General features: G+C 52.4%; 2 protein-coding genes across 2 annotated transcripts in view; one reads left to right on the plus strand and one right to left on the minus strand.

The window, feature by feature from the left end:
• Nucleotides 1–11,482, minus strand: part of BAG6 (BCL2-associated athanogene 6) — a 13,740-nt gene extending 2,258 nt beyond the window's left edge. The window contains exons 1-20 of the mRNA XM_011944698.1: nt 11,390–11,482; nt 10,966–11,086; nt 8,489–8,606; nt 8,178–8,374; nt 7,894–7,947; nt 7,660–7,734; nt 6,585–6,820; nt 5,703–5,832; nt 4,743–4,940; nt 4,280–4,532; nt 3,857–3,934; nt 3,414–3,526; nt 3,222–3,309; nt 2,177–2,463; nt 1,464–1,755; nt 1,128–1,297; nt 891–944; nt 682–784; nt 466–590; nt 154–300 (exon numbers count right to left, since the gene is read on the minus strand). Of these exons, the coding sequence (XP_011800088.1) occupies nt 154–300; nt 466–590; nt 682–784; nt 891–944; nt 1,128–1,297; nt 1,464–1,755; nt 2,177–2,463; nt 3,222–3,309; nt 3,414–3,526; nt 3,857–3,934; nt 4,280–4,532; nt 4,743–4,940; nt 5,703–5,832; nt 6,585–6,820; nt 7,660–7,734; nt 7,894–7,947; nt 8,178–8,374; nt 8,489–8,606; nt 10,966–11,073 (2,826 nt within the window). The 5' untranslated portion in view covers nt 11,074–11,086; nt 11,390–11,482. The remainder of the gene's footprint in view (nt 1–153; nt 301–465; nt 591–681; nt 785–890; nt 945–1,127; nt 1,298–1,463; nt 1,756–2,176; nt 2,464–3,221; nt 3,310–3,413; nt 3,527–3,856; nt 3,935–4,279; nt 4,533–4,742; nt 4,941–5,702; nt 5,833–6,584; nt 6,821–7,659; nt 7,735–7,893; nt 7,948–8,177; nt 8,375–8,488; nt 8,607–10,965; nt 11,087–11,389) is intronic.
• A 229-nt stretch (nt 11,483–11,711) lies between these two features.
• The window catches only part of APOM (apolipoprotein M), a 20,804-nt gene continuing 19,473 nt past the window's right edge, over nt 11,712–13,042 (plus strand). The window contains exon 1 of the mRNA XM_011944697.1: nt 11,712–11,847. The gene's annotated coding sequence lies outside the window, so the exon portion shown is untranslated. The remainder of the gene's footprint in view (nt 11,848–13,042) is intronic.

Genomic DNA, 13,042 nt, shown 5'->3' on the forward strand with positions numbered 1-13,042 from the left:
AGCTTGCAGTGAGCCGAGATCGCACCACTGCACTCCAGCCCGGGCGACAGAGCAAGACTCCGTCTCAGAAAAAAAAAACAAACAATATATTTCCTGGCAGATCTCTCCAGTTCTTTCAAGTACCCTGACCCCATCGCCCATCAGGTCCCTTACCTGGGGGGGATCACCAACCCTGCGAACGTATCTGAGAATGGCATCAGGGCCTACAGGCATGTGCTCCAGTACCACCTGAAGCCTCAGTCCCATCATGGTGGTCAGCCAGCTCACCAAGGAGGGATTCACCCCACGAGACATGCGACGCTGAGGGGCAGAAAGCAGATTTAGAATATAAAACCCTCAACCACCTTTCCTAATATATTAGATCCAGGGTACAAAACGTCAGTTTAGAAAAGAAAAATGAAAACTGCAGAGAATGGAAATCTCAGGAAACAAAAGGCTAAGGACCTGGGGCTAGGTGGTGCTTACAATTCGGCCATTGATAACAGCAGCCAGCTCCATCTGCTGTCCCCCCAAGCAATGCAGGTTCAGGGCCAGGCATTCAAACAGGCCTTGGTTACACAACTCCAGCAACCGGGCCCCAAATCCACTATCTGTGGGCAAAACACAAGGAGGGAATGCTGGCACACGGCAGCCCTGCACATCCAACAGGCCCCACTCGCCCCCGCCTGGCCAGCCCCTGACCTGTGCAGTGCAGCACATGAGCAGCAATGCTATTAAACTGCTCTTGGAGAAATTCCAGGTTTGTCCGGATGATGTCCACACCTGGCTGAACCTGCACCAAGGACTGAGAAACAAGATACACAAAAACAGGAATCGTAAGACTGGGAACGGAGGAGGCAGCTGCCTCGACCAGACCCAGGAGAGGAGGGGAACAGAGAAGGGTTACTCACAAAACTCTCCCGCACATACTCTTCTAGCCCCGTGATCAATGTGTGGGTTGCCATCTGCGGAGGAAACAGAACAGGTTTAGTTCAAAGCCTCAGTCCTCCCAAGACTTCCACCTTGACCCCAACGAGTCCAGGGCTTGTGTGGGGGCCATTGGAGCTTTACCTGGCAGAGAAGCAGTCAGAAATAAGGAATAAAATGTGCAAAGGAGGAGAGCTCGGGGAACCCTGGCCTTCATTTACCCGGATGTTACTGGGTGTGGGCTCCTGACCACCCAGGTAGTGTTGGTGGAAGAAGGATCGCAGCTGGGGTTGCAGCCGTTGTAGTGGCTGAAAATGCCCATGAAGAAGCATCACTACGTCCACCATAGAGAAGTTCTGGCACAGAAGAGAGAGCAGGGCCCCAAAGAATCCTGGGGGACAGGGGCAGATGTTAGCAACGACCTTTACCACCTGGCTTGCCCACCCACAACCAGGTACCAACCTCATCCCACCTTGGCAACACCCCTAAACCAAGGCCATCTACCTTCCTCTGGCTGCCCCTTCCTGGAGCAAGCCAAAGCACCCCCTTTTGCTCACCAAGGGCCCCATCAGCTCCAGGCTCAAAGATGTTGCTGGATCCACTGAGGCGTTGTATGAAGGCAGCAATACTTTCACTGCTGCCAGCCCGAGCCCCCAAGGAGCCCAGCAGGGAGCTCAGCACACCCTGCACCACTGAGGTAAAAAACTCCGGTGATAGGCTCTCAAGACCCAGGCCTCCAGGACTCCCTGCCCCACCAGAAGGGGAGCTCGGTGGGGGCGTGGTCTGCTGCTCTGGGGCAGGCTGTGGGGGTGGAGGAGGTGGGGGTGGTGGAGGGGCTGTCTGTGTTGCCTGGCAAATAGAAAAGGAACAAAGAACAGAAGGTTGAGGTAAGAATGCAGATAGGGAAATAATATGGCATCAAGAGGGCACAAACCAGTGGGCCTGGGAAGATGGGGAGTTACATTCTGATCTTCACTGCTTACAGCAGAAGTATGGTAGGTATTTAACAAAGTCAGGCAGCACAACTACCTACCTCTTCCTCTGAACAGGTTATCAGAAAGCAGTGACACTAATTACTACACTTTCTTTCTAAACCTCATTTTCTTCATCTTTAAAATGAAGGGTTCAGAGTCAATGAATTCCCAAGGCCCCTTCCCCAACATGTCACTAGGGGCTCTTACCCACTGGTTATATAATGGGAAGAAGGTACCACTGCCTAGCTGGGCCGGGGGACAGGAAGGGTGAGGTGAATGGCAAGCCAGCCACTCACCTGCAAAAAGTCAGTCATGCCCTGGAGAAAGGCAGGGACACCAGGCATCGCCACGGTGATGGTGGGAGAAGCCACACCAGGCCCTCCAGCCCCTGGTCCGGCAGGCCCTAGCAGGTTCCCCAGAAGCTGAGAGAACTGAAGATCAGCCGTGGAGGGTTGAGGGGTGGGTGGAGGCTGGGCAGGCCCCCCAGGGGCGGGGCCAGCTGTGGTAGCTGTGTTGGTGGTGCCAGCACTGGCAGAAGCAGTGGCAGGGGCTGGTGGTGGAGCCATTCCTGGAGTCCCCTGAGCTGTAAGAAACCAAAAGAAAAAAGCTGGGCTGAGCATGGTGGCTCTCAGCTGTAATCCTAGCAACTCTGGGAGGCCAAGGCAGGAGAACTGCTTGAGCCCAGAATCTAGGCCACATAGCAAAACCCCATCTCTACCAAAAAAACAAAAAAAGACAATTACTAGCCAGAAGCTAGTACTGCTAGCTACTCAGGAGGCTGAGGTGGGAGAACTATTTGAGCCCAGGAATTCAAGGTTACAGTGAGCTATAACTCACTGGATTGCACCACTGCACTCCAGTCTGGGTGACAGAGCAGGACTGTCTCTCCTAAAAAAAAAGAAAAAAGCTGACCAGGCACGTAATCCCAGCACCTTGGGAGGCCGAGGCAGGTGGATCATGAGGTCAAGAGATCGGGACCATCCTGGCCAACATGGTGAAACCCCGTCTCTACTAAAAATATAAAAAATCAGCTGGATGTGATGGCACGCACCTGTAGTCCCAGCTACTCAGGAGGCTGAGGCAGGAGAATCACTCGAACCCAGGAAGCGGAGCTTGCAGTGAGCCGAGATTGTACCACTGCACTCCAGCCTGGTGGACAGAGCGAGACTCTATCCCCCCCCAAAAAAAAGAAAAACGCTGAAACCTGAAGACAAACAAGACACTATAGCGGCCCCATTCCAGGAAAGTAGGAACCAAGAAAATACAGAAAGAACTAGAAAGTGCCAATAAACAGACTAGGAAAAGAATTTAAAGTCTGAGTGGGGAAGAATGAAAACTCACCCACAAGGACTGGCTGCATAAGAAGTTGCCCCACAAGGCCGCTCACCATCTGGGCCAATGAGGCATTGGTACCCAGCCCGGCGCCCTGCTGGATAGAGAGCAAGGGAGGACTTCAGACCTGCCCTTCCATGCACCACCACAGGAGTCTCTCCCTAGACTGTTACGCACTAGAACTCCCCAACCCTTGCTCACCAGTGTCCCAGAGACTGGGGGCCCTCCAGGATGGGAAGGCCGAGCCTGTGGAGGAGTGGGCCGGGCAATCACCACCCGGGTTGGAGCTGTTGGGAAGCCTGGCACCTGCTGTCCTGTGGGTGGCAGAAGAGAGAGACCCAACAGGGCTGAGGGCCAGGCCCTTGCCAGCCAGCTGCCACCATGGACTGTGCCCCACCTCCCAAGCCTCCCCTTCCAGGTCATTACCTGCGGCCGCGGAGGCAACAGCTGCCACCATGGCCTGATGAGTGATCTGGTGGGCGACGGCGTGCATGAACTCAGGGGGCAGGGAGGGCAGCTGGATGAGGGTGGAGCCTGGGGGGCGGGTCTGATGTAACCTTGAACCTGGACCCCTTCAACCCACCCACTCAGCCCTTCCCCTTCTCTACCCAGAGCTCAGCCTGCCCTGATGCCCTCACTCTTACCCAGGGTTTGGCCATGACCAGGGGGCCCCAGGGGGCCAGTGGGAGCACTCGGAACACCACCAGGCTGTGTGCCAGAATCTGGGCAGGGAGACAGAGAGAGTGGCCCTGAGGTAGATACGGCCAAGGCCTAACTATATCCTCCTGAGATCAGGCATACTTCAGGCCTATAATCCCCCAATCAGAAAGCCTGCTTTTCCCTCCATCTAAACAGGGAGAAGGTGCTCCCTTCACCATGCAAACACATCTCCAAAAACAAAGCAACCCGTCCCCCATATCTATCTACTAAAGCTTCTGCTCTGGTCCCCAGGCTACCACCACCAGCATGGGCCTCTCCCTTCCCCACCCCGTTTCCTCACACCTCAACACGAACCTCCCTCATCATGCTGATTCTGCTCTTCTCGCCAGCAACTGATCCTAACTCACCTTGAATGTTCATGTGCATCATGACCACGGGTTCCACGCTCTGGTGGGAAATCCGGATGACCCTCGGGTGGCTGGTGGCTGGCGGGGGAGCTGGACCTGGAGGGGGAGCCCCCTCAGCTGAGGACTCGACATTAGTAGAAGACGGAGCCACGGACGAGGCCTGCCCAGGACCAGGGGGAGGTGCCTCCGCATTGGGAGTTGGGGGGGGCCGAGTCCCATTTCCTGTCATGGTCACAGTGGTTCCCACGTTGATCTGAAAAAGACAGATGGACAGGCAGAAGTGAGAAAAATACAGAAGCCTAACCAAGAAATCCTCACGATAAACCTCTAAAGTATCTCCAGCCTCCATCACCATGTTTCCAAAGTCTCCTCCTTTCCTAACCTCCTTCAGGCCCAGTAGCTACCCTGGGTCACTCTATCAACACCCCTCACTCTCCCTCAGGCCAGACTCCCCCTAACCCACCTGTATGGGAATGGCTGCCTGCTGGAGCACCATGGGGGTGGTGTAGTGAGACATAGGCCGGACTACATGCAGGTGTCGTGGGGGCGCACAGGCCAGATTGCAGCGCAGGTCAGATAGTGCAACAAAGGTGTTGCCCAGCAGTCGCAGGCTCTCCCCCACCAAGTTGATCAACCGCTGATCCTCCTCCCGGCCCTCGTGCTGCACACCCCAGCCAAACACAAAAGGGCAGAAAATATCAAGCTGGAGTCCATCTCACTAATGAAAGCAATAATGCCTTCTAAGAATACCACGTCCTCCAAAACTTTCAGTTATATCCTTGTAAGTTTATATGCAGACCAAATCTCTGCAAATAAATTACATCTTATTCACATGAGAAACATTGTATTAAAACACTACAATGAATCAGTCAAGTCATCATATACTGATCTCCTTTAAACTTTCTAAATTCATTCAGAGGCACAAAGGGTACAAGGACAGTGGTTACAGCAAAGATTATCACCTTCTCCGTAAGGGAGGAAAAAGTCACTTACAGGTTCAGAGGGAAATTGTTTTGTTGCAATGTGTGTGTGGTTTTGTTTGTCTCGCTCTGTCACCCAGGCTAGAGTGCAGTAATGCAATCTTGGCACACCGCAACCTCCTCTTCCCGAGTTCAAGCGATTCTCCTGTCTCAGCCTCCTGAGTAGCTGGGATTACAGGTGTGCACCACTACATCCAGCTAATTTTTATACTTTCAGTAGAGATGGGGTTTCACCATGTTGGCTAGGCTGGTCTCAAACTCCCGACCTCAGGTGATCCGCCCACCTTGGCCTCCCAAAGTGCTGGAATTACAGGCATGAGCCACTGCACCCGGCCCTGTTGCAATGTTTTTCGAGGGAGGGAAAAAGTTATCTGTATTTCAGCCTGTTCTGTTTTGGGAGTACCGGGGCTAAGGAGAAAGGGCAGGGCCATCAAAGGGCTCACATTGTTATTATAGTCCGTGGTGGCAGCAGCACTCAGAACCTCGTAGTAGCGCTGCAAGAAGGGCTGGAGGCGACTCTCCAGCCGCTGCAGCTCTTGGAGCACCTCCACATACTCCGCAGGGGAAGGATGGCTGTGGACAAACCCAAGGGGCAGTGAGCCAAAGCTTTCCTCAGATTCCCAACCTCACAGTCAACAGGGACCACATGTGCCCTCCTTCTCCCGGGTCTCCTAGAGCCCTGGCCCAATCCTTCTTTGGACCAGCAGAGCTTCTATTTTCAACCTCCGCCTCCTGGGTTCAAACGATTCTCCTGCCTCTGCCTCCCAAGTAGCTGGGATTAAGTCGCCTGCCACCACACCCAGCTAATTTTTGTATTTTTTAGTAGAGACAGGGTTTCACCATGTTGGCCAGGCTGGTCTCAAAACTCCTGACCTCAGGTGATCTACCCGCCTCGGTCTCCCGAAGTGCTGGGATTACAGGCATGAGCCACTGTGCCCAGCCAAAGCTTCTATTCTTTACTCCCACCCATGAGGATGGGGAGAAGAAAATGAACTGCTCCCACCCTCTTCACCACAATCCTGCACCTATAATGGTGAGAGACTATTTCTAAGAAAGAGAGCAAGCCTATATGAACTCAGAGAAGAGAATTCTCATCAGGCTCAGGAGATACCATTTGGATTTCTTGCCGTAGGGAGAGCAGTTCTTCTCAGCTGCCTGTCCTAGCATCATTTACCTATACCAAGAGAGCCCCTCCTCGCCCCTCAATGGTAACCTTCAACTAAGACCTCCAAGTAATCCTTTCCCTCCCTTGCCATGGTTCATTTTCTTCTCCCCATACTTCACTTAGGATTTCCCACCCCCTAAAGATTCCCTCCATCTCTCACTTGGGTGCGTTTGTTTCCGGGGCAGGTGTTGGGCCCGCTGGGGCTGGACCAGGAGTGAGCTCCGGGTTCTGGGCTGGGGCCCGCTCCTCCACTTCTTCTGCCTCCATGGGCTCCCGAGGAGATGCTTCACTTTCAACTGGTTCTGATGTTTGAGAGCTCAAGGCTACTGGCTCCTGGGTCACAGCTGGTGGCTGCGGGGGTGGCTGACTGTGCTGTGGTTGGGGTCCTCCTCGACACTGAAGGTACGGGAGAGTCAGAATACCAAAAGCAGGATAAGACTGCTGCAGAGGATTACTCTGCAGGAGACTGGACAGAGAAAGCATCCTAACTAGACTCCCTGAAGGCATGGCTCTGCAACTGTATCTCTAACTCACTAGCAACTAGCATAAGACTGACACAAATTAGATGCATAATAAGCATCTGTAATTTTTTTTTTGAGACAGTCTCTCACTCTGTTGCCCAGGCTGGAGTGTTAGTAACACAATCTCAGCTCACTGCAACCTCCGCCTCCCAGGTTCAAGAGATTCTCTTGCCTCAGCCTTCCAAGTAGCCAGGACTACAGACGTGTGCCACCACGCTCAGCTAATTTTTGTACTTTTAGTAGAGACAGGGTTTCACCATGTTGGCCAGGCTGGTCTCGAACTCCTGACCACAGGTTATCCCCCTGCCATGGCCACCCAAAGTGCTGGGATTACAGGCAGGAGCCACCATGCCTGGCCACAGCATCTGTAATATTTGTAAATAACTTTCTAACAAAGAGTAGAGATTGTGGTTTCCTGTCCTCCATAAGTTGGTTTCCCAGCCTCCACAAGTTAAGAGTGTGGAATCCTTTAATTGAAAAGAGATGCCATGAGACAAGTCTGAAACAAACTCCCCGGATACCAGGCACCAAGAGAACTGGCAGAAATGAGAGAGGCTCACAAAGATACTTCTTCTGCCCAGAATAATACTGCAGAGAAGACTAGATTATGAAGGCCAAACCCTGTGGATATGGCCAGTCAAACCCCAACCCCCAGGATGAGAGAAAAGGGAGAGGGAGGGTGGGGAGAGACCCTAGCCAACCTTGCCCACTTACCTCCATCCGGGATAGTAAGGTCTGTATATCCCTGATCATGTGTTGAGCCATCACCAGCCGTACCCGGGGCTCACTCTACAATGAGAGAAGGTTGATCAGGGTAGGTTACAGATGAAGCCATGAGTTCTACCACCTACTAAATCAGGTCCCAGCCATCTCTCAGTCAGGTCCAACCCACCTCCCAGCCTCCTTCTCCCAGATCCCCTTCCCTGACCCTCGGAGGCCCCTCAATACCTGAATCGGGGCCTGTTCCATGTTGATGTGAACATCCACAGCAGAGCCGTCACTCTGGGGAAAGGGTAAGGGAAGTTGTTCTGGGAGAAGCCAACACTAAGGCCTCCACACCTCCAATTCATTCCCTGGAGCCCTGCCCTCTTTTCTCCTTAAAGACTGAGACCAATAGCACACCACAGGGCCCCCTGAACCCAATCTAAAGATGGAACCATCTATCTCATTCCCTGTTGCTACCACAACCAAAGCTACCCGCAAAAGCCCTCCCCTGTGGAACATAAGCTTACAGGAAGATTGAAGGTTCCAACCATGACATAGCTGTTGGCATTCCGGTCATGAACAGAGGCCCCAGGCCCCCGAGTACCAGGCGGGGGTCCCCCACCATGAGTGGCTGAGGCAGACCCCGTCCCAGAAGATGCCCCAGAAGGGAGCTGAGTCTGAGGAGGAGCCCGTTCCACCAGGTGGATAACCTTTCCCCCAACATCTGTAGAAAAACAGACACACACTGAAACACAGTATGAACAGGTAAACCCATGGCTTCAGTTCATCCCTCCAGACAGCAGCCCCAAACTCTGAACTGCCTCCCCAGTCCCCTTACTGTATTCCTGGAGCTTCTTATCATCTTGCAGAACTCGTCCCTGGTAAATGAGCCGTTGTTTTTCAGATGGGATGCTGACAGAGGCAGCAATGTGCTCCTTAAACTCTTTTACATTCATCTGAACACAGGAATGGAAAGAATGGAAGAAAGAGGAAGAACACAGACAGACAACTGACTTGTGGAGGTGAGGGGTAAAAACCACCCCAGAATCACTACCCATTAGTCTTGACTGTGAGATAATTACTGTGCAAACCCTTAAACTAAAGTAACAGCTGTCAAAATACAGACAATAAACTTGGCTGGGCACGGTGGCTCACACCTGTAATCCCAACACTTTGGGAGGCCAAGGCAGACAGATCATGTGAGGTCAGGAGTTTGAGACCAGCCTGGCCAACACGGTGAAATCCCTTTTTCACTAAAAAATACAAAAAAACTAGCCAGGCGTGGTGGTGGGTGCCTGTAATCCCAGCTACTAGGGAGGCTGAGGCAAGAGAATCACTTGAACTCAGGAGGCGGAGGTTGCAATAAGCCAAGATCGCATCACTGCACTCTAGCCTGGGCGACAGAGAGGGACTCCATCTCAAAAAATTAAATAAATAAACTTAATGAAGCTCAGGTTATAGATCCAGGAAAAATAACACGGATGAAAAACAAAAAAAATCACCTGGACATTATAGTCTCTGTCTGGCTCCCAAGGGAATTCCCAAGAGAATATGTGTCTAGAAACACCAGTGACCCCTTTCCAAACACAAAATGATACCAGTTTCTTTACCAGACTCTCCCGTGATTTCCAAGATTAAAAAGTGGCAAAGAAGATGGGGTCTGGAATCAGGTCAATGGAGAAATACGAAGAAGATAAGAAAGTAGCAAAAAAGGTCCCGGCACAGTGGCTCACACCTGTAATCCCAGCACTTTGGGAGGCTGAGGCAGGTGGATCACCTGAGGTCAGGAGTTCGAGACCAGCCTGGCCAACATGGTAAAACCCTGTCTCTACCAAAAATACAAAAATTAGCCGGGCACAGTGGCGGGCATCTGTAATCCCAGATACTTGGAAGGCTTAGGCAGGAGAATCGCTTGAACCCAGGAAGCAGAGGTTGCACTGAACCGAGATTGCACCCCAGCCCTCCATCCTGGGCAACAAGAGCAAAATTCCATCTCAAAAAAAAAAAAAAAGTAGCAAAAAGAGAAATATTTTTCCTAACTAGAGACTGACTCTTGGGAAGTACCAGAGTGTTTATACACAACTAATCACAAGTCTATACATAGCTTTGCTATATCCAGGTAATATCATGTTTTAGAAAACCATGGACCACCCCACATACAATTTGTCTCCAAGTATTACAAAAATAAAGACATAGATAGCTAGGGCCGGGTGTGGTGGCTCATGCCTATAATCCCAGCACTTTGGGAGGCCGAGGCAGGCATATTACCTGAGGTCAGGAGTTTGAGACCAGCCTGACCAACATGGAGCAACCCTATCACCACTAAAAATACAAAATTAGCTAGATGTGGTGGCACATGCCTGTAATCCCAGTTACTAGGCAGGTTGAGGCAGGAGAATCACTTGAACCTGGGAAGCGGAGGTTGCGATGGGCCGAGATCGTGCCACTGCACTCCAGCTTGGGCAACAACAGCGAAACTCCCTCTCAGGAAAAAAAAAAAAAAAAAAAAAAAAAAGACATAGATAACTGTGTCCAAGGCTTTAAGCCCAAGAGACCCAAGATGTGCCACAAAAATTAGTCATTTCACTTAACAGTCTATCAAAAACCTATCTCCACTATAGGTTCTGATTTCTACCCTTTAAAAACACAGCATAAACCTGACTACTTTCTATCAATAACACACACTTGCTTAGGGTCCCCGTGCTGTTTCCCTTCCCAAAGGCCAGAGCCATGTCTGTCCCTTCGGGTTGGGGTCCACCCGTGATGATGACACACATCTTCCTTCCTCTGTATTTCCCTCTGCATTAAGTTCTATCCATGTGGAGGACAGAACAAAATCAGCCTCACTCACAAAACATCGGAAAACGCTCGACTGGAATACGAAGGGATCAGTAAAAAGAAAATCTGCGGCCAGGTACGGTGGCTCACGCCTGTAATCCCAGCACTCTGGGAGGCAGAGGAGGGCAGATCACCTGAGGTAAGGAGTTCGAGACAAGCCTGGCCAACATGGTGAAATCCCGTCTCTACTAAAAATACAAAAATTAGCTGGGTATAGTGGCACACACCTGTAACCCCAGCTACTCAGGAGGCTGAGGTAGGAGAATCGCTTGAACACAGGAGGTGGAAGTTTCAGTGAGCCAAGATGGAGCCACTACACTCCAGCCTGGAAGACAGAGTGAGACTCCATCTCAAAAAAAAAAAAAAGAAAGAAAGAAAGAAAATCTGATCACCAGAAAATCAGGCTCATCTCTCAGGCTAAGGAGCCTAAACGAGGAAAACCTAAAGGTGTCTTCCAGAACTACTGCGGTGTCTCACCTGGGCCCCCACAATAAAGGTCCGAGTTTGAGAGTCCAGCGTCTTCACCAGCACCTCCAAGCTGTCAGGCTCCTCCACAGAGGAACTGGTACTATCATTACGCTCCATGGCCGACAGGTCTCTAAACAAGAACGAAGGAAGGGAGGCCCGCTGTTGCCCAGCAGAGTGTACCCGGAAGACTCCCTAGCGTTAATCCCTGCCCCAATAACTAAAAAGTTTCTCCTACACAAACACACACATTCACACCTGTCCCCATCCCCCTTCTGATTCTGGGGCGCAGGGAGAGAAACACAAAGGGCAGGAGATCGACGGCATAGGGAGCTGGAGGACGAGAGGTGGGAGGGGCTCCACGATGCCAATCACAATAAGCGTGGAGCCAGTCAGATTAGGAAGGAAGCACAAGACCAGAGACTAGTGTCATCACCGGTCACGGCAGGACAAGCACCCCAGGGCTCGGAAAATCCTGGGACTACGCGAAAGCGGTGGTCGCGCCACACTCTGCGGGGAAAGTGGTTTCGCGCACGCGCGCCACGCCCATCGAACTCTCCTAACTCACTAAACCCGAAACGGCACTCACGGGGCCACCGACCTGATAGCTGACTGCCCGCGTCTACTGGCTTCCCACGGTGTTCCAGCAGAACGGCACAACTAACCCACAGCCAAACACAAACACACAAACACACACACACCCCCACTACCCCGCGGCTCCGCCCCCGACTTCCCCACGGACCGTCACTTCCGGTCTCCCCCAAACCTGCCACGGACGGCCACTTCCGTTTCCCCGATAGTATTTGGGGATCTCGAGGCGATACTTCCGGCTCCCCCCAGGTCCCCAAGCTTTACTTTTGTGGGGCACGACGAGAAAGTCCGCAGCCCCAAACAGTGAGTTTCTGAGGGCGAGTCGGGCCGGGGCCGGTCTAGGTGGGAGGGAGCCGAACACCCAGAGGAGCCGCCGCCGCCGTCGCCCGGGGGACCGTACTACGCCTGCGTGTGTCGCAGTACGCATGCGTAGACACTTAAGCATCGCCACCACCCCCTCCACCTCGCCGACAACCCCCTCGGCGGCGTTCACGTCTGTGCGCGCGCTTGAGCGCTAGAAGATTGAGGTGGCTACCGTAGATGCCTGAAAAACAATCACCAGCTGGGACTCGACCACTGCCTCGAGAGGGGCTATGGACGGTCGTATGGACCTTGGACTTTGGAGATGCGGGATTATGCCACATTAATCTATGTTTAAATCTTGGCAAGCTGAGAATTTCAGGCGGCACTGTCCTAGCCAGCTAAAACTCTTCTCCACCTTTTCGCCCTCGCTGCGCCCTTTCTTCTGTGCCTCCGGAAGTTACTCTTACAGTAGGCGTTTGGGGGCGGCACGGGGCGATTTTGTTCTTGGTTGTTTGGTTGGGCTAGATTTCGGTTCCGCCGGATGGGCGTTTTGCGGGCTGTGGGCGTCACATTCGTCACCGGCGGTGTGTGGCCAAGGGGACATGATACGCTTTAGGAAAACTAAGCGTGCTACTACATTGCAGGATTTTTGTCAAGAAAAGAGGCGCCTCCGAGTTTGAGAATTGGGAGCAGATGGAGTCGGAGTGGACAGAAAGACTCAGACCCTGACAGTGGAGAATTTAAAGACCGGCCAGCATGCTTCCGAAGGCCGGGGGTGGAGGCATTACCGCCTCTCCGTGCCCTCTTCTCTTAACCTGCCCTGGGACAAGGGCCTTGGCCCTGCGAAACTGCGAGTCCTCCAGAAAGACACATCGCTCTGGGGTGCCCAACCTTTCTGGGATTCGTAGTTTATACCCAGGTCCTGGTTATGTTTTAGTTAAGAGTTCTAATAAGCATCTGTTTAATGAGCACTTGTGCCAGCCCATATACTACGGGTTTTATGGGGGTTTTTTGTTTTGTTTTGTTTTTTTGAGACGGAGTCTCTCTCTGTCGTCCAGGCTGGAGTGCAGTGGCGCGATGTTGGCAACCACCGCCTCCCGGGTTCACGCCATTCTGCTGCCTCAGCCTCCCGAGTAGCTGGGACTACAGGCGCCCGCCACCACACCCGGCTAATTTTTTGTGTTTTTAGTAGAGA

Source organism: Colobus angolensis, unplaced genomic scaffold (assembly GCF_000951035.1).
Source record: "Colobus angolensis palliatus isolate OR3802 unplaced genomic scaffold, Cang.pa_1.0 Scaffold236, whole genome shotgun sequence".
NCBI lineage: Eukaryota > Metazoa > Chordata > Mammalia > Primates > Cercopithecidae > Colobus > Colobus angolensis.